Here is a 19,927-nt window from a genome sequence, read left to right on the forward strand (position 1 = left end):
CAGACATATCAGTGTGGATGACGGATCACCACCTCAAGCTGAACTTCGGCAAGACGGAGCTGCTCTTCCTCCCGGGAAGGACTGCCCGTTCCATGATCTCGCCATCACGGTTGACAACTCCATTGTGTCCTCCTCCCAGAGCGCTAAGAACCTTGGCGTGATCCTGGACAACACCCTGTCGTTCTCAACTAACATCAAGGCAGTGGCCCGTTCCTGTAGGTTCATGCTCTACAACATCCGCAGAGTACGACCCTGCCTCACACAGGAAGCGGCGCAGGTCCTAATCCAGGCACTTGTCATCTCCCGTCTGGATTACTGCAACTCGCTGTTGGCTGGGCTCCCTGCCTGTGCCATTAAACCCCTACAACTCATCCAGAACGCCGCAGCCCGTCTGGTGTTCAACCTTCCCAAGTTCTCTCACGTCACCCCGCTCCTCCGCTCTCTCCACTGGCTTCCAGTTGAAGCTCGCATCCGCTACAAGACCATGGTGCTTGCCTACGGAGCTGTGAGGGGAACGGCACCTCAGTACCTCCAGGCTCTGATCAGGCCCTACACCCAAATAAGGGCACTGCGTTCATCCATCTCTGGCCTGCTCGCCTCCCTACCACTGAGGAAGTACAGTTCCCGCTCAGCCCAGTCAAAACTGTTCGCTGCTCTGGCTCCCCAATGGTGGAACAAACTCCCTCACGACGCCAGGACAGCGAAGTCAATCACCACCTTCCGGAGACACCTGAAACCCCACCTCTTTAAGGAATACCTAGGATATGATAAAGTAATCCTTCTCACCCCCCCCCTTAAAATATTTAGATGCACTATTGTAAAGTGGCTGTTCCACTGGATGTCATAAGGTGAATGCACCAATTTGTATGTCGCTCTGGATAAGAGCGTCTGCTAAATGACTTAAATGTAAATGTAAATGTAAAATAAACCAGGGAAAAAACGCACTACCCTCCTCTGTGCCCAAAAAAAAAAACATACAACCCTCCCCACTCACTGCTTCTCTGTCCAACAGGCGAAGAAAGAGAAAGACATTTGATTGACCTAGAAGGTATTGACTGACATTACTTTGATATTGGAAGGATTAATGCATTAAATGTAGCCGTAAATATAATTCTAATAAATAATTATAAAATTGCTGTTGTGATCATTCATTAGGCCTACTCCATGATGACAAACATTTAACAATATAACATTAAATAACCTGTAGCCATTTTCCCTCCTCTCTCTAAGATCACACAAAGCGTATCATCCACTAGACATGGATAGACTATGTAGGTCATTTCGCCCTTTCAGAACAGTTGACTACAAAAACCTTGTATATTTCGTCCGAAGCGCGTGCCGCGCAACCATTAGCAGAACGCTCATTGGCTGTCGTGACAATATAAAGTTCCGCAGTGTCATATCTCATCAATCCCGCTGGCAGCAAGCTTCATCGCAGGAGGAGAGAATCACGGCACAAACCACTGATAACTGACAGAGGATTTACAAAGGAGTTGTTTTGTTTCACATATACATTTATTGTATTCATCAACCAAATATTTTTCACAATGAAGGAAAGAAGACTTACCCAGCCTATGGTGGCGAGATGTAAACTGGTGTTGGTTGGGGATGTTCAATGCGGGAAAACCGCAATGTTGCAAGTCCTGGCAAAGGATTCCTATCCTGAGGTATGCGATTTCTACCTGGCACATTTGATTGGATTACAGTCAAAACCTAAAGGTATTGGCCTACTGGAATAGTCAACATACATAGGCTATAAAGAGGTGATAATTATATGATAATAACAAAGAGAATGTGTCAAGTTTATATTTTCACTAATAACTGCATTGCTAGATTGTGTTAGATTTATGATAGAGTTTCAAGACATAGACTATGTATTGCTTAATTCGTATATGATACTTTATCCCAAGATAAGTATTAACTTCCTAACTGTATAATTGATAGGAAACAATTATTTCCTATTTCTTAAAATGCTAAAATACCTCCTTAAAATGATTTGTATTATTTTTCTGTTATCATGGAGTTGGCCTTTGTTTTGAAATGATCAGATGCCTTATTTGGTCAGACAGACAGTAGGCAGTGGCACAGTAGCCACAAACTGGGATGATCATTATATGTAAAACTAACACAATTTACACTGTATGTAAATGTGGGACTGAGGATTACAAGGGTCATCATTTCACAGGTTGACTGTATTCTAATTTCTAAATCCTACATTTACATAGTGTAATTGCCTTTAGTAGTACAAATGAACCCATTCCTTTCTGCATCCACAGACATATGTTCCAACAGTATTTGAGAACTACACAGCCTGTCTGGAGCTGGAGGACCAGCGCGTAGAGCTCAGTCTCTGGGACACGTCAGGTGAGCATTACACTCTGCTCTCTCCCTGCATACATCCAACATACCCTTACAGTAGCACTTTACTTAAAGCATTACTTAAGGTATTTAAGCATGTATAAGCCTTTATAATGTATTATAAAAAGGGATATAATGTATCATGTCTCTCTATACAAGGTGCTCTACCTGCAGATATAGTGGAGGGGGTTTATCATGCGTGAAATGTTCCTCCAACTTGTTCTCAGGCCGCTACCTTGAAACTCCTTTCTCTTGAACAGGAGAGAGTCCAAAAGCATTCCATTTTAATGTGTCTTTATATTCAAGTTCTCAGAGGAATTGTACTGCAAAACCTGACTTACATTTACTTGCCCACCCGCTCTGAAAACAATGCAATCTGTAAACAACAGTAGACTCATCCCCACCTTTACATTGTCACACCTCCTTTTAACCTCTCCCTAGCTCTTTCCACCTTTCTTTTTTCCACTGTTTCTATCATCATGCCATCAAAAGTGCCTCTCTAGTCTAAACACGGAGATCTCTATCTGTCTCTCTGACATCCTGTGCTGGCAGTGCTCTCATCCTTTATGGCCATATCATGGATTTCTCCGATTGTCCTATAACTAAAGTCTCAGCTCCAGGGTTCAGAGCCATCATCATCACTGTTTCCCCAGCATTGCATCACCCTGGACACCTCTGACAATATGGTCATTGTCTCCTAGTGGAAAAACAAGTCCAATCACTGCCATTCAGTTCCCTCATCTCTTGCCTTTACACACTATACAGTTATTCCTTGTAAACGTCAGACAATTGCCTCCCTCAAAGGAGAATGTTTGTCAGGCTTTTAATAATGGATTGGATCTGAAGAGAATGGCACACCTACAGTAGAAGGAGGGAATTCTATATCATGCAAATGCATTTAACACTACCCATAAAGGCATAAGTTAAATAAAGGTTAAATAAAAAATAAAAAAGAATAATAAGTAGGTTACACTGTACATCTGCATGATGAAGCTTTTCTTAGTTCATTATTTGCTGGTTTAGTTTGTGTTTAACACGTTTCTGGAGAAGGTTAAAAATGTAATCTGTTGTTGGTGTGGTGAGAGGATGGACATCCTGTCAGCGTCTGATTTTAGCACAGAGACCTTCCTGTACAACAGAGGGGACCACATATATCGCTGTAAGCACTAATGTAAGCACTAATTTCATGTAAACATTAACATACGTTATACTTTGGTGTGTAGGCATGCATGCACACACATACGCACATCAGTGGAGGCTCCTCCTCAGAGGAAGGGGATTTTCAGAAAAATGTAAAGTGAAACATAACAAAAGTTAGCCTTTCGATAACACTGTATTAAATATATTCATGTCACCAAATATTTAATGTCACCATGTCACCAATGTCACCATGTCACCAATGTCACAATGTCACCATGTCACCAAATATTTAATAACTATGAAGGTCTATAGTTGCTTCAATGGCACTCACTGGGGTAGCACCATGGTGTAGCCAGAGGACAACTAGTTTCCGTCCTCCTCTGGGTACATTGACTAGGAGGCTCATAAAATGATCAGATAATTAATCTAGCACAGAAAGCATAAGCTACAGCTAGCTAGCACTGCAGTGCATAAAATGTGGTGAGTAGTTGACTCAAAGAGAGAAAGACAATAGTTTAACAGTTTTGAACAAGAGGAATTATACAACTAGCAAAGTGAGCATGCTGTCTGTATGTGGCTGCTATGAAAGTGAACTTCATTTGCAGGTGATTAGGGGTGTGGTCATTCCTCCGATTTTGTTGAAAAAAAAAATCTTAAATGGAAGCAAACGGAACGAAACAAAGATAAACATACCTTAGATCAGGGGTGTCAAAGTCAAATGGACGGAGGGCCAAATAAAAAATTTAGCTACAAGCCGAGGGCCGGACTGTTCGAATGTTCATTGAAATTTTTTTAAATGACGCATATAGTCTAGTGAACCTAATTGAACCTACTGAAAACCTAACAAATATATTCCAATATGATCAGATAAATAAAGCAATATTTTCTTATGGCTCTGTCAGTAATCTTTAATTTTCAACAGACACAAAAGACAAATTTCCTTTATATAAAAATCCCCATAACATGAACATTAAATGAAAGAAACCGGTATTCAAGGCACCATCAGTAGCCTATATTTTCTATTTTAGCAAAAGTGGGCTAAATTTACTTCAAAGAAAAAAACAATAATAGCAATTTTCTATCATCCACTCAACTGAAATATTTTTAAAATATAATTGGATTGAAATACAATAAAATAAAGTGCAAAAATCTATTAATCAAAAACAACACTTTGTTTAAGGAGAAGTAACATGCAGTGAAAACAAATATTAAACTTTAACTTTTAAACTTGAACTGAGTAAAAACTCTAAATATGTGATTGCACAGTAATGTTCACTTGTTTGAGGTTGAGGGTGATACTTGGTGGTGTCCCATCTTTTCCACAAGTTCATCAATGTTCGGGGTAAGGCTCTGAGCTGAGGAAATCCTCAGAATTGAGTGGAGGTGTTCAGCAGTAAGTCGACTTCTGTGTGATGTTTTGTTCAAGTTCATCAAAGAAAACAGTTGTTCACACAGGTATGTGCTGCCAAACATAGACAACGTTTGAGCAGCCTGGATGCGCAGCTGGGGCATTGTGTCGGGGAGGAAACGGGCGAACTCCGCAGCACCCACTGCCGCATATTTTGCCCTCAGTGCATCATTGCATTGGAGGTCAATCAACTCCATTTGGAGGTTTGGTGGTGAGCTTTCCACGTCAACAGCAAATGGGTTACCGAGCAGTTCCAACCTGCTTTTTTGTGCTTCAAAGTCAGCAAATCGGCGTCGAAAGTCAGCGGCAAGCATACCTATTTTTCAGCCAACTGTGCGCTCGGGAACGCACTGGTAGAGAGCTTCTCTTTCATGGTCTGGCAGCTGGGAAAGTGGCTCAAATTTTCTTTCCGCATCTGCGTCTCCCACAGAGTCAGTTTGGTTTTAAATGCCTTCACTGTACTGTACATATCAGAGATGACACGATCCCGACCCTGCAGCTGCAAGTTCATTGCATTCAGATGACTCGTAATGTCACACAGAAAAGCCATTTCACACAGAAACATTTCGTCTCGGAGTTGTGTTGTGTCTTTCCCTTTGCTGTCCAAGAACAGACAAATCTCCTCACGAAGCTCGAAACATCTTTGAAGCACCTTTCCCTGGCTTAGCCATCGCACCTCTGTGTGATAAGGCAAATCACCATGCTCCGTTTCTAACTCCGTCAGAAATGCCTTGAACTGGCGGTGATTCAAACCTTTGGCTCTGATAAAGTTAACTGTGCGCGTGATGATGCTCATTACATGCTCCATTTTCAAGGCTTTACCGCACAACGCTTCCTGGTGTATGATACAATGATAAGCTGTCAGCTCACCTGTCGCGTTTTCCTCTTGCATCTTTTCCCGTATCTTCGTCACCAGTCCGCTCCTGTGTCCACACATCGCAGGTGCTCCGTCGGTTGTCAAACCCACGAGTTTTTCCCAAGGCAGCTCCATCTCATTTACACATCTTGACACCTCTTCATACAAATCATGCCCCGTAGTTGTGCCATGCATAGGACGTAAAGCCAAAAACTCCTCTGTCACGCTTAGGCTGGAGTCCACTCCGCGGATGAAAATTGACAACTGGGCAATGTCAGAAATGTCGGTGCTCTCATCCACAGCCAAGGAATATGCAATGAAATCTTTTCCCTTTTTCACAAGCTGCTCTTTTAGATTGATGGACAACTGGTCTACTCTCTCGGCAATGGTGTTTCTGCTCAGACTCACATTTAAAAAGAGTTGCCTTTTTTCTGGGCAAACTTCGTCACAAACTTTAATCATGCAGTTTTTGATGAAATCCCCCTCCGTAAATGGCCGGGCTGATTTAGCGATCTCTTCTGCCAAAATAAAACTGGCCTTGACAGCAGCCTGGCCTTGTGATTTGGCTTTTTTGAACAGAGCCTGTTGAGATTTGAGGCCTCGTTTTAATTCCTCTGCCTTTTGTAGCCTTTGTTCCATGTCCATATTCTTGTTTTTGTCCGCGTGTTTCGTTTCATAATGTCGTCTCAGATTATACTCTTTCAGTACCGCCACACTTTCTCCACACAGAAGACACACAGGTTTTCCAGCTACCTCCGTGAACAAATACTCCGACTCCCACCTTGTTTGAAACCCCGGTTCTCAGTGTCCACCTTCCGTTTTGCCATTTTTGATGGGTATCTGAAAGTTAATTTTACTGTGATGCTGACAACTGCTGTGCCAATAAATATTGAAATGAAGCAGCCTACTGCTCGGTGCGTCACCGTTGCATTGTGGGAAATGTAGTATTGGTGCGTGTAAAAGATCTGCGGGCTGCCGGCTTGCTGCGGTCTGCGGGCCGGTTCTAATAATAAATCAAGATCATCCCAGGGGCCGTAAAAAACCTTCTCGCGGGCCGGATGTGGCCCGCGGGCCTTGACTCTGACATATGTGCCTTAGATGGTCGAATAGAAACTCTTGTTTGCAACTGTTGGACTAATGAATACATTACATTACATTTAAGTCATTTATACACCCTCGATCAGCTAGATGCAGGCAATAGTGTGCAAGGCGCTATTGGATGTGCCACTGTCTGTCACCTTGATTACTAAAAATGTTCTCTTGACCTGTGCACCTACGTTGTAAACTTTCATTCATAGGCTAGGTGGTAGCAACCTCATGATGGATATAGGGGAAATTTGTGTATCATGCAGTAGCTTTAACCTATCGATCTTACTGTAACGATGTGCGCTGAGAGTCGGGAAGCAAGTTCAGGGAGTGAGTGTTTTAATAACGACACACAACATAATACAAAACAGGAAACACGAACAACGCACATACAGGAAACTGAAACAGAAACAATAACGCCTGGGGAAGGAACCAAAGGGAGTGACATATATACGGATGGCAATCAGGGAAGTGATGTAGTCCAGGTGAGTCTGATGACTCGCAGTTGAGCATAACGATGGTGACAGGTGTCCGCCTTAATGAGCAGCATGGTGACCTAGAGGCTGGAGAGGGAGCACACATGACAGTTACATTGAACTGGGTGAATGGAATATGAATGACAGTCATCCAATATGCTGTAATAGAAATAAGGCCATGCTGATAAAACATGTTGCGTCCTCCCTCATTTTAAACGGCAGCAACTGCCACTGATGCACACACACACATGCACACACAACCAGATGAAGGTTTTCTAAGCAATAGTCTTCAATTTATAACATGAGAAGCATTTACTTTTTAGTTTAGATACCATTGTTAATGACATTTTACATACAGTACAGTTTGTGTTATGCATCACATAGAACCCACGCCCTAAACACATAAATCAATGATTCTCCCCTGATACAGAGATCTGTGTTACATCTCTCTGATTTAAAGTGGGATTTCTGCACAAAACAGAGTTCAGCATAAATTGTTTACAAAACACAGGGGTGTGACTGGGATAGAGTTGTGTACTGTGTCTCTCTCTTACTCTTTCTGTATGTCTGTATATCTGTGTTTGTGTATGTTTGTCTGTTTGTGTGTCAATGGGAATTATTGGAGAAATCTTCTACTAAGTGGGAAGGCGCAGAACTTTAGTGAAGTGATATACTGTAGATCTGAGTGTGAGGGAGGAAGAACATTTGAGTGTACAGTGTGTGTGTGTGTGTGGGGGGGGGCGTATAATAGAGTATTGGATTCAAGCATTGTTGACCAAGGCTTTTGCCGTAGTTACCAGGGGGAGTGAATGGTGTCCTGTGCTGCAACGAATCATTCTTAATGGAACTAATGGAGTTTCTTATTCACTTGGTACTACGCTCTCCGTAGCCGATGTGAGTAAGACCTTTAAACAGGTTAACATTTATAAGGCCACAGGACTAGACGAATTACGAGGACGCTAACTCAGATCAAGCGCTGATCAGCTGGCAAGTTTCTTTACTGGCATTTTCAACCTCTCTCTGACCCAGTCTTTAATACCTTCATGTTTCAAGCAGACCACCATACTTCCTGTGCCCAAGAATGCCAAGGTAGCCTGTCTAAATTACTATTGCTCCATAGCACTCACATCTGTAGCCATGAAATGATTTGGAAGACTGGTCATGGTTCACATCAACACCATCATCCCAGACACCCTGGACCCATTCCAATTTGCATACCACCCCAACCAATCCACAAACGATGCAATCTCTATTGCACTCCACACTGGCCTTTCCCACTTGGACAAAAGGAACACGTGAGAATGTTGTGCATTGACTACAGCTCAAAGTTCAACACCATAGTGCCCTCAAAGCTCATCACTAAGCTAAAGTCCCTGGGACTGAACACCTCCCTCTGCAACTGGATCCTGGACTTCATGACGGGCTACCCCAGGTGGTGAGGGTAGGCAACAACACATCTGCCACGCTGACCCTCAACAATAAGTATCTATAATGGTTCAAACACACCAACACAGTCGTGAAGAGGGACAACATGGCCTCTTCCTCTCCAGGAGGCTGAAAAGATTTGGGCCCACAGATCCTCAAAAATTATACAGCTGCACCATCAAGAGCATCTTGACTGGTTGAATCATCGCTTGGTATGGCAACTGCTTGGAAAACCGACTGCAAGGTGCTACAGAGGGTAGTGCATACGGCCCAGTGTTTCACTGGGGCCAAGCTCCCTGCCATCAAGTACTTGTATTATAGGCGGTGTCAAAGGAAGGCCCAAAACATTGTCAAAGACTCCAGCCATCCAAGCCACAGACTGTTCTCTCTGCTACCGCACGACAAGCGGTACCAATGCATCAAGTCTGGAACCAACAGGACCCTGAACAGCTTCTATTCTCAAGTCATAAGACTTTTTAACAAGACTCCTAAAAAGCTAATCAAATGGCTCCCTGGACTACCTGCATTGACCCTTTTTTCCCACTGACTATGCACCAACACTGGACTCTACCCAGACACTCATACATACTTGAAACCCCAACACACACACACTTTCACACTCACCACATACGCTGCTGCTGTCTATTATCTATCATGTTGCCTAGTCACTTTACCCCTACCTATAAGTACACTAAATAGCTACACCAATTACTCTGTACCCCTGCACATCGACATCGGTACTGGTACTTCCTGTATATAGCCATGTTATTTTACTTGTTAAATATACATGTTTTTCACTGTGTATTTATTCATTGTGTCACTATTTCTATATTTGATTGAATATTTTATCTTATCTTTAACTCTGCATTGTTGGAAATGGACCCGTAATTAAGCATTTCACTGTTGTCTACGAAGCATGTGACAAATAAAATGTGATTTGATGTACTGTCCTATTGAAAGCCCTGTGACTGACCCCAGCCGATCTGTTTGACCCTATAGGCTCCCCGTACTATGATAACGTCCGACCCCTGTGCTACAGCGACTCAGACGCCGTGCTCCTTTGTTACGACATCAGCCGACCAGACTCAATTGATGGTGCACTGAAAAAGGCAAGGCCATTGTCATTGTGATCCTCATCATTGTTGTTGTCAATTTCTTCTTCCTCCTCATCTTAGCCATCATCACAATAATGCACTTTACATCTGTGGTGATGATACATTATAACAACCTCATGCCTGCCATATGTCCTTTTCATTGCAGTGGAAGACAGAGATACTGGATTTCTGCCCCAGCACACGCATCCTCCTGATAGGCTGTAAAACAGACCTGCGCACAGACGTGTGTACGCTCATGGAGCTGTCCAATCAGAAGCAGACACCCATCTCACATGAGCAGGTGAGTCTTACATAATGCTCTCTCCCTCTCTCTCTCTCTCTCTCTCTCTCTCTCTCTCTCTCTCTCTCTCTCTCTCTCTCTCTCTCTCTCTCTCTCTCTCTCTCTCTCTCTCTCTCTCTCTCTCTCTCTCTCTCTCTCTCTCTCTCTCTCTCTCTCTCTCTCTCTTTCTCTCTCTCTTTCTCTCTCTTTCTCTCTCTCTCTCTTTCTTTCTCTTTCTCTCTTTCTCCCTCTCTTTCTCTCTCTCTCGCTCTTTCTCTCTCTTTGGTGTCTCGCTTCCTCCATCTCACTCCTGTTCTTTCCCCTTCATGTTGCAGGGTTCCTCCATGGCCAAGCAGCTAGGTGCGGAGGCCTACTTGGAGTGTTCGGCCTTCACCTCGGAGAAGAGCATCCACAGTGTGTTCCGTACTTCAGCCCTGGCCTGCATCAGCAAGCTACAGCCCTCCACCAAGACCAGTTCTGCCCGACGCCTCTCCAAGAGACTCCTTTTCCTGCCCAGAAAGTCTGACCTCCTCTCCTCCACCTTCGGCAAGGACAAGGCCAAGGGCTGCTCCATTATGTGAGGGAGGGGGAAGAACCCAGACTGGGGTGGCCAGAGATTCACTCCATTGAACAGTCCAGCGGGCAAAATGGGGGTGCAAGGTGGTAGAGGGGCAAGGGAATCGGAAGTAAGGGGGAAGGAAGGGGTTTCTTTAGAACCCCTCTGGCCTCCCCCAACATCCTCCCCAGTCCCCACCCCCACTGACGCCCCACTTAAAAAAAACATGGTTTACTCTGTATAGGATATACTGGTCCTCTTCATGATCACCCCCCCACAAACAAACAAACAAACAAACAAACAAACACACACACACACACACACACACACACACACACACACACACACACACACACACACACACACACACACACACACACACACACACACACACACACACACACACACACACACACACACCTCGGGGCGGTAGGTAGCCCAGTGGTTAGAGCATTGGGCCAGTAACCAAAAAGTTGCTGGATCGAATCCCTGAGCTGACAAGGTAAAAATCTGTAAAAATTCTGAGCAAGGCAGTTAACCCCTGTTCCTCGGGCGCTGAAAAAGTGAATGTCAATTATGGCAGCCCCCCACAACTCTCTGATTCAGAGACTGAAAAATAAGTCTCCTTCATGTTCCACAATTGATCACCTGGGATGACTCTCTGGAGTTGTCATTCTTGTAGTGTGGCTGGCCATTATTGATGAGAGTACAGGATCAAGGCCTTTACAAAGATGGGTCTCTCATTCATACTTAGTGGAGAGTGTAAGAAATGGGGTAAAGGGTCCGTGAGGGTTGGGCGTGGGTGGGATGGGTGAATTTGAGCCGAAACAACTAACAGGCTGGTCCTGTCCAAAGTAAGTTATTTTTCAGTTTGTTTTGCTTTGAAATCTTTTAAGTATAAGGTGATTTATATTTTTCAGTATTCTTCAAATTTGTAATCTGCTTTCTGCCCAGTCCTTTTTAATTGTAGTTGTTGTACTCACTGAAGTCATCTTGTATTAGGAGCTGTCTACGACCCGGCTAATAGAGGACTTCATGATTTGCACAGACAGGGGCTCTGAGTTGTTTGGACTTACAGAACACTGGAATTTAAGGGTTGCTTAGCAACTGTGTGAGCAGTGGCAGAAGTCAGCAGAATTGTGATGATGGGTGCAGTTTCTGGCTCTGAGAGAAAAGAAAGAGGGCTCCAACAGTTTTTTATTGATTTATTTCACCTTTATTTAACCAGGTGCGTCTCACCTTTCATTTGTAGCATGAGACCACTGCTAAGGTGACGGCTGGACATTTCAGTTCGTAGTGCACTGCTGAAAAACATCTGAAAAATATCTGGAAAACTAATTTGAAGCCTCCGAACTCAGTGGCAGCTCAGTGGCTTGTGTCAGAATAAAAAAAGCTATTTGAGTATCTTTTATAACCTGAGTTCCCAGCAGTGAGTGAATAAGCTCCAAATTTGCCTGGAGTGACTGAAACACTGTTCAGAAAAAAAGTCAATTTGACTGAATATACAGCCGTCATAATGTTGCTGCTCCCACTCCTGATCTAAGAACAGACCATGTCTGGTTGTACATATCCTGCTTTATATGCCATTTGTAAAGCTCCAAAAAGAATGTTGTTGGAACAAAACTCAGTGTTTGTGTTAAGTAAAATGGCTTCAACTTAATTTATTAATGAAATACTGTATTGCTCAATGTTGTCATTTTATTTTTGACTGTAAATTTTGGGGTAGAATTCTTCATTTGAATGGACACTGATTTTTTTTCTGTCCATATGTTTTCTCTTTGGTTCTGAATAAAGCTCGCCTTTGTTCATCATATTCTCAGATGTCTGAGTTTTTGTGGAGTACAGGTTTGGTGGTCCATAAGGGGAAAAGTAACATCTATATGTTGTGAATGTTTATGAGGCATTAACATTTGAAGGTGACTTAAAGTGTTATCAACATACAGTATGAAACTTAAACAGATGGCTTCACCCTCAATAGCACAACCACACTCCCTGTGATGAGGGACACTCTAGGGCCCTAGCAGCACTACCAACTCATCAAGCTCTTATCTAACTTCTGTAGAGGAGTCTTTGGGTTAAATACCCTCCTTTAACTAAGCATTATGATGAGTACTGTATATACTTGGTTGGTTGAAGTTATTGAAAATGTTGCAGTAAAACGTGAGCCATATAGAATAACTTGAGAGTTAAGAGCCATTCACAGATATAGATGACCTCTTACCTTGGGACAGACTGAGATATTGATAATGGGTGATACACACGTACTAGGACAAGACAGATCAGTCTAATGATACCAGAGCATAATTGATCAAATTGCTGAGGGATGTTGTCATTTAGTCAACATTAAATGCTCAATTTGAATCATTATAAGCTCAGAAAGACATAATTTGCCCATTAGAATGTTGACAGGGAGGGTTATTACATTACTGCAGCACATCCACCTGCAGTGAAATCTCTTCACTAAATGCTCTGCTATACTGTGATGGCAGACACATACTGTAGCTGCCCTAAGTAAGATTGCAGCTTAGTAACATGAGTTTTGGTAAATATAAAAGTATATTGGTGCGTTGTATTTCAACTTTACTTTGAGCTATGATGTAGGCTAAATTGCAGTTATTCATTGTGTGTCTTCAAATGATATCAAAGTGGTGTTGGATCAACAAAGCTTGCTTCAATGTTCTTACAGTGAAAGAACGTAGAATCGATGATATACTGTAGCTCATTGTGAGGTTTGTCTTCGAAGAAGCCTGACATGGTTATTTTATCCCTGGTTCAAGGGTACAACATAATAATCTGCCTCTGTATGTTTGGCTGTTGAGTCTACTGCTATGATTCAACAGCAGAACATTATTTGAAAATTGAAATGGTGGAGACTAAACGTAAACAACATGTGTATAGCTGATATTTCTGTCAGAAACAGACTGGACACATGCAACTGAAGCGTGAATATAGCCTTGGGGACACCCCTCCCCCAAAACATACACGCACAACCAACCTGGGTGATGCCTCTGGAGGAGGGGGTTGGGTATTTTAGTCATGTACCATACCCTCTATTAAGTATGAAGGTAAGATCCAGATGCAGACAACCTCAAATGAACAATGGTTTAATAATCCAACAGGGGCAGGCAATAGACAGGTCGAGGCAGGCAGGGGTCAGTAAAGGTGGGGCAACGGTACCGGACAGCAGGCAGGCTCAGGTTAGGCAGAGGTCAATAATCCAGAGTTCGGGCAAAGGTACAGATCGGCAGGCAGGCTCAGGGGCAGGCAGGGTGGTCAGGCAGGCAGGCTCAGAGTTGGGACAGGCAAGGGTCAAAATCAGGAGGGCGAGGAAAAAGCTTGACTGGGAAAAGCAGGAGCTGAGAAAAACCCCTGGTTGACTAGACAAACAAGCCGAACTGGCAACAGACAAACAGAGAACACAGGTATAAATACACAGGGGATAATGGGGAAGATGGACGACACCTGGAGGGGGGTGGTGACAACCACAAAGACAGGTGAAACAGATCAGCGTGTGACACCCTGTGGTAATGGCCACAGAAGAAGTGACCTATTGGGCAGTGCCAGCACTAAAAACCATCCAAGCATCTCTGAACTGCCCTGACCAGCTCTCTCGCTCGCTCGCTTGCTCGCTCGCTCATGCTCTCTCTCTCTCTTGCTCTCCTTTTCTCTCACTCAATTCAATTCAATTCAATTTAAGGGCTTTTTGGCATGGGAAACATGTTGACATTGCCAAAGCAAGTGAAGTAGATAAGAAAAAAAAGTGAAATAAACAATACAAATTAACAGTAAACATGACACTCACAGAAGTTCTGAAAGAATACAGACATTTCAAATGTCATATTATGTCTATATACAGTGTTGTAACAAAGTGCAAAGAGTTAAAGTACAAAAGGGAAAATAAATAAACATAAATATGGGTTGTATTTACAGTGGTGTTTGTTCTTCACTGTTTGGCCTTTTCTTGTGGCAACAGGTCACAAATATTGCTGCTGTGATGGCACACTGTGGTATTTCACCCAATAGATACCACAGGACCAGCTTTCTTCGGGGACTCTTCTCCAGGTTAATCTCTCTGTAGGTGATGGCTTTGTTATGGAAGGTTTGGGAATCACTTCCTTTTAGGTGGTTGTAGAATTTAACGTCTCTTTTCTGGATTTTGATCATTAGCGGGTATCAGCCAAATTCTGTTCTATATGCATTATTCAGTGTTTTACGTTGTACACAGAGGATATTTTTGCAGAATTCTGCATGCAGAGTCTCAATTTGGTATTTGTCCCATTTTGTGAATTCTTGGTTGGTGAGCGGACCCCAGACCTCACAACCATGAAGGGCAACAGGCTCTATAACTGATTCAAGTATTTTTAGCCAGATCCTAATAGTTTTTTTTGTGTTCTCTAGGGCAACGGTGTCTAGATAGAATTTGTATTTGTGGTCCTGGTGACTGGACCTTTTTTGGAACACCATTATTTTTTGTTTTACTGAAATGTACTGTCAGGGCCCAGGTCTGACAGAATCTGTGCAGAAAATCTAGGTGCTGCTAGAGGCCCTCCTTGGTTGGTGACAGAAGCACCAGATCATCAGCAAACAGTAGACATTTGACTTCAGATTCTAGTAGGGTGAGGCCGGGTGCTACAGACTGTTCTAGTCCCCTCGCTAATTTGTTGGTATATATGTTGAAGAGGGTGGGGCTTAAGATGCATCCCTTTCTCACCCCACGGCCCTGCCTGTGGGAAGAAATGTGTGTGTTTGTGTACATGGATTTCATAATGTTGTATGTTTTTGACGTAATTTGGTAAAAAGCCAATTTTACATTTGCTCAGTACATTGTTTTCACTGAGGAAATGAACTAGTCTGCTGTTAATGATAATGCAGAGGATTTTCCCAAGGTTGCTGTTAATGCATATCCCATGGTAGTTATTGGGGTCAAATATTGGGGAAGATGCCAGAGCTAAGGATGATGTTAAAGAGTTTAAGTATAGCCAATTGGTGTTTGTGGTCGGTATATTTTATAATTTCATTGAGGATACCATCAACACCACAGCACTTTTTGGGTCTCTCTCTCTCTCCCTCTCTCTCTCTCGTCCTCTCCCTGTTGCACTCTGTCCCCTCATTATCTTTGTTCACCTCTGTATCTCTGTCTGTGTCATGCTGTCCCTCTCTGTGCCATGATGATACAGTATATTCACACAGGAGCAGCTGAGAGTTTTAGATTCCTGGGCTTATCAGAGACAGACAACGTAATCCTAAATGACACACACACACACACACACACACACACACACACACACACACACACACACACACACACACACACACACACACACACACACACACACACACACACACACACACACACACACACACACACACACACACACACACACACACACACACACACACACTAATAAAGGGGGCAGAGACACATCTGTGCAGGCTCAGAGAGCATCTGAGCTGGGGTAGTGTCTGTGCCTGTGGGGTTGTCTGAGACACAGGGAAAGTCAGCAGGAAGAGGTCAAGGTGAGAAACACTTTCCTGTTGACAATCTATGACAGATCTCCTCTCCTGCCATATCCTGGCAATGATCCATGGATCAACTGCAAGTTTTGTATTTTTTACAGTACAAATGATCTACAATTGTGGTGGTGAAGATAGGGTGTTTGTGGTGATTCACCAAAGAATTGCTGTCTCTGTCTGTCTGTCTGCAGTACATAGGCTTACCACAAACGCATGCACACTTGCACACATGCACACAAGGTTGAAAATAAATGCCCAGCATAAGCCAGGAGTCCTGGCAAATTAAGCAAACATCTGGCCAGACACTGCAAGTTCATTTAGCCAATGAGCCACGACTGGTTGCTCCAGGGCGTGCGTGGCTATTGTGAATTGCTAAATGATGTTTTGGCACAGCCCAGGCCAAGCTCTTTGGCTATAGACTGCAGCCGTTTAAGGAGGCCATTTTGTTTTCACAGTTGTTTTTGCTGTACAATATGTTTGGATCCAAATACAGTATCTTTAATTTGGTGTGGAAGAAGTTCCCAAAAGGATTTATTCGAGATTCATTAGTACAAAATCAAACATCAAAGATTACAAAAAATCCTAACATAAACACATCTGTTTATTTGTATTTTTTTCTAGCACACTTCGGAAACCTGTCATTTGAAATACATTGGAGAAAGGCCCAGATGTCTTTACCATAAATATGCAATTTATTATATTCCCCTTGTGGATGGAAGAGAAGGGCCTGGGGTGGAGTGGGGCAATGAGAGGGTAGCCGAGGTTGGGGAATTAGGAGCCACAGAGAGGGTGATTTAGGGGGAGAGTTCAACCCCAGTGGTCTGAAATCCTCTTGGGACCCGATGGGGGTTCAACTATTAGCCTGGGAAAATGGCCGATCTGCAGTGTTGCTCTTTACCAAATAAGTACATCATCTATCAGACATTGCCTCCCACACACACACACCGCCTCTATCAGACATGGCACAGAGACGGCAGGAGAGTGAGAAAGGGGGCAAGAGCTATGCTGCCTTATTACTGATGAGCTGTCTGCACCCAGTGAGACACACACACACACACACACACAAAGCCTCCCCCTGAGCGAGCGCTACTGCGGCCGCTGTGACAATGCCATAACTCCTGTCTCCTAAATGGGTCTCTATGACACAGGCTCAGTAGACCGAGGAGGGGGAACTGACGTTTGTGTCTGTACCCTCTGAGCATCTGTCTCACCATGTTTCCATCCTAATGTGTATGTGTGTGTATGTGTGTGAATGTGTATGTGCATGCGTGCATGCACATAGTATGTTTGTGTATGTGTTATTGGGTGTCTGCCTATTTCTCCCTGCTTCATCTATGTGTGTGTGTGTGTGTGTGTGTGTGTGTGTGTGTGTGTGTGTGTGTGTGTGTGTGTGTGTGTTTGTCTGCATGTGTCTGTTTGTTTATTTCTACATCTGTATGTCTGTTGATTTGTATCTACATGTTTGCGTGTGTGCAGGTCTGCTTGTCTACACCAATTTAATATCCACAGCTAGTAAGATGGAGCGACACACAGAAGCGTAACAAGAAATAAAGAGGGGCGCTCACCTTCTAGAATCACATAGGACTTCATCTAAGTGAACCTCTGTCATGACATCCCATAGATATCTGTTTGATTTCTCTATCCAGAGCTATTTTGATGTAATGAGATCAGGCAGCCCTGTAGCATCAGTCTGTGCATGGCTGTGTGCTCTGGGCTGCCCAATGAAGCACATAGACTTCCCCAGACCGCATACACCAAGGCTTTTCTGTAGGCCCCGCACCCGCAGGACAGAGACATTTAAATATGAACTATATTCAACGATATTAGCATACTTAATATTATCACAATCAAACCAAATTTGAACAGCATTTCCAGCAAAATGTCATCCACTGACAGTACATCACTTCTATTATTGCCATGCTCTTATTATTCAAGCATTCTTCTCTGTCTGGTTGATCTTGTATTGCTCATCGTTAGCTATATTATGGTGATAGTAATTGGAGCAGTGGGATGAGAGTTAGCAATAGTGGTTATTAGAATGTGTGCTATGGCCTGAACCCTGCATCATCGTCTCGTACCCATGTGTTTGTACGTTCAGTCCTACGGGGTTCCTTTAATCTGTTTGCATGTGTGTGTGCATCTCTGTCCTGTGTATACCACTAAGCAGTTTATGCTGTGTACTCCGCATATCTCCCATTCCCATGTGTAGCCGACATAGGTGAGCAGCAGTGGCCCTGTTGGCTCACACATGCCTGCACTCTGTTCGCGTCTGCTGGATTGATGTCCTCCTATGTGACCCCCAGGCAAACCCTCTCTCTCTGCCCTACTACAGAGACCCCATAAGTTTACCCATCCTGCCCCCGCATCACCTTTCCATCCTCCCCCATCCCCAGTTTGGCAAGCTCCGCAAGCATGTTCACAGTGAATGCACTTATTTAGCCGTTTAATTAGACAACCAAGCTTGGCATCGGAGTATAAGGGGTGGGGGTTGGAGCACTGGGCGTGTTGGGGGTGGGGGGGTTTGTATGTGGGAAAGGAATGAGGGCAGGAGGTTGATGTTGATGTTGGAGGTTTGAGGTGTATAGATATATGGAGGTCAGGTTAAGTAACTGTGGCTCATCTTCTGATTGCAGGTTTTGTTTTGTCTAGTTTGCATCATAGTCCTAATTTCCCTTAAACAATAGCATGGCTTATCTTTCCTGCATTCCCTTGAATCAAGAGGAAGGTGTGCATAGGTTCAAATGGATAGATCAGCAATCCACCATTTGTGTGCATTTCAAAGTACCCAAAAAATATGAAACTATTGAATGATTTTGCAACCAACATTTAACACTAATCAACACTACATCGCCCTATACAACCAATCATTGATGTCCTCTGGTTCAAAAGCCTATAGTATTGACGTGCACCGAACTAATGCACCGAACGATCCTGCAAAATGACCAATGATCCCACAAGGCAGACCATGTACCATAACAGAGGTGAATTAAGTTTTCTGGATAAACAGAAGCTAATTAGGTCAGTTAGAATTCCCAATCGCATTTGAATATTCATGGAGAGTCACCTGTGTGCTATCCAGTTCATGCCAGTTCTTGTGTTGGCTACTCACTACAGCAAACAATACATACTGTAGAACAGACAACTGTAGCTACTCTGTAGCTATAGGATGCCAACAGTGTACACTGCACAACAACTTGTCCACTCTGCTGTTTGATGATTATATGCCCTTGATAAAGACAGAGCCCTCTGCCAAGATGTATGACCTCTGGACATTTCTCTGGGAATGAGGCATTCCTTCCTCACACAGGAGAAGCAGGAAGGAACATCCATCCAGTAAGAACACACGGTATCAGGTTGATGATACAGCTTGTGGGAGACTTTATTTAATTTTCACTCCGTACTTATTATGATTTAGTCAGGAGCAAGCAAAGAACATGACATTTTCTCTCAAATCTCTCTTTGTCAGAGAATGTATTTTGTGGCAAGAACTAGGTAGTCATAGCAACAGTAGGATTGCATAAAATGTGTGTTTGTGAACCGTCTGCTGAGGTTTTTCATACAACAAAAAATGCACAATCATGTCGTTGACCTTGATGTGTCCATACATTCTTTTGTGAGGAAATCCTTCACCTTGAGATGTCTTTTGTCACCACCTACAGAGCCTATATCCCATTACACTTCAAATTTCAATACATGGCGTTTGGTAGATGTACTTAGCTTTGTTTTACAACAGT

The 19,927-nt window shown here is 43.4% G+C and overlaps 1 protein-coding gene across 1 annotated transcript; it reads left to right on the plus strand.

Moving 5' to 3' along the window:
* Window positions 1–1,428: 1,428 nt before the first annotated feature.
* On the plus strand, window positions 1,429–11,053 carry LOC124045042 (rho-related GTP-binding protein Rho6-like). The gene is made up of 5 exons (XM_046364254.1): window positions 1,429–1,667; window positions 2,277–2,364; window positions 9,749–9,858; window positions 10,010–10,144; window positions 10,459–11,053. The coding sequence occupies exons 1-5, from the start codon at window positions 1,548–1,550 to the stop codon at window positions 10,702–10,704; spliced, it is 699 nt and encodes a 232-aa protein (XP_046220210.1). The 5' UTR covers window positions 1,429–1,547; the 3' UTR covers window positions 10,705–11,053.
* Window positions 11,054–19,927: the final 8,874 nt, after the last annotated feature.

This window comes from Oncorhynchus gorbuscha, linkage group LG10 (genome assembly GCF_021184085.1).
Source record: "Oncorhynchus gorbuscha isolate QuinsamMale2020 ecotype Even-year linkage group LG10, OgorEven_v1.0, whole genome shotgun sequence".
Classification (NCBI taxonomy): Eukaryota; Metazoa; Chordata; class Actinopteri; order Salmoniformes; family Salmonidae; genus Oncorhynchus; species Oncorhynchus gorbuscha.

Coding starts and splice junctions, on each gene's coding strand:
- LOC124045042 (XM_046364254.1), top strand. CDS start 1,548: ATGAAGGAAAGAAGACTTACCCAGCCTATGGTGGCGAGATGTAAACTG. Junction 9,859..10,009: donor TTGATGGTGCACTGAAAAAG/GCAAGGCCATTG, acceptor TTTTCATTGCAG/TGGAAGACAGAGATACTGGA. Junction 10,145..10,458: donor CACCCATCTCACATGAGCAG/GTGAGTCTTACA, acceptor TTCATGTTGCAG/GGTTCCTCCATGGCCAAGCA.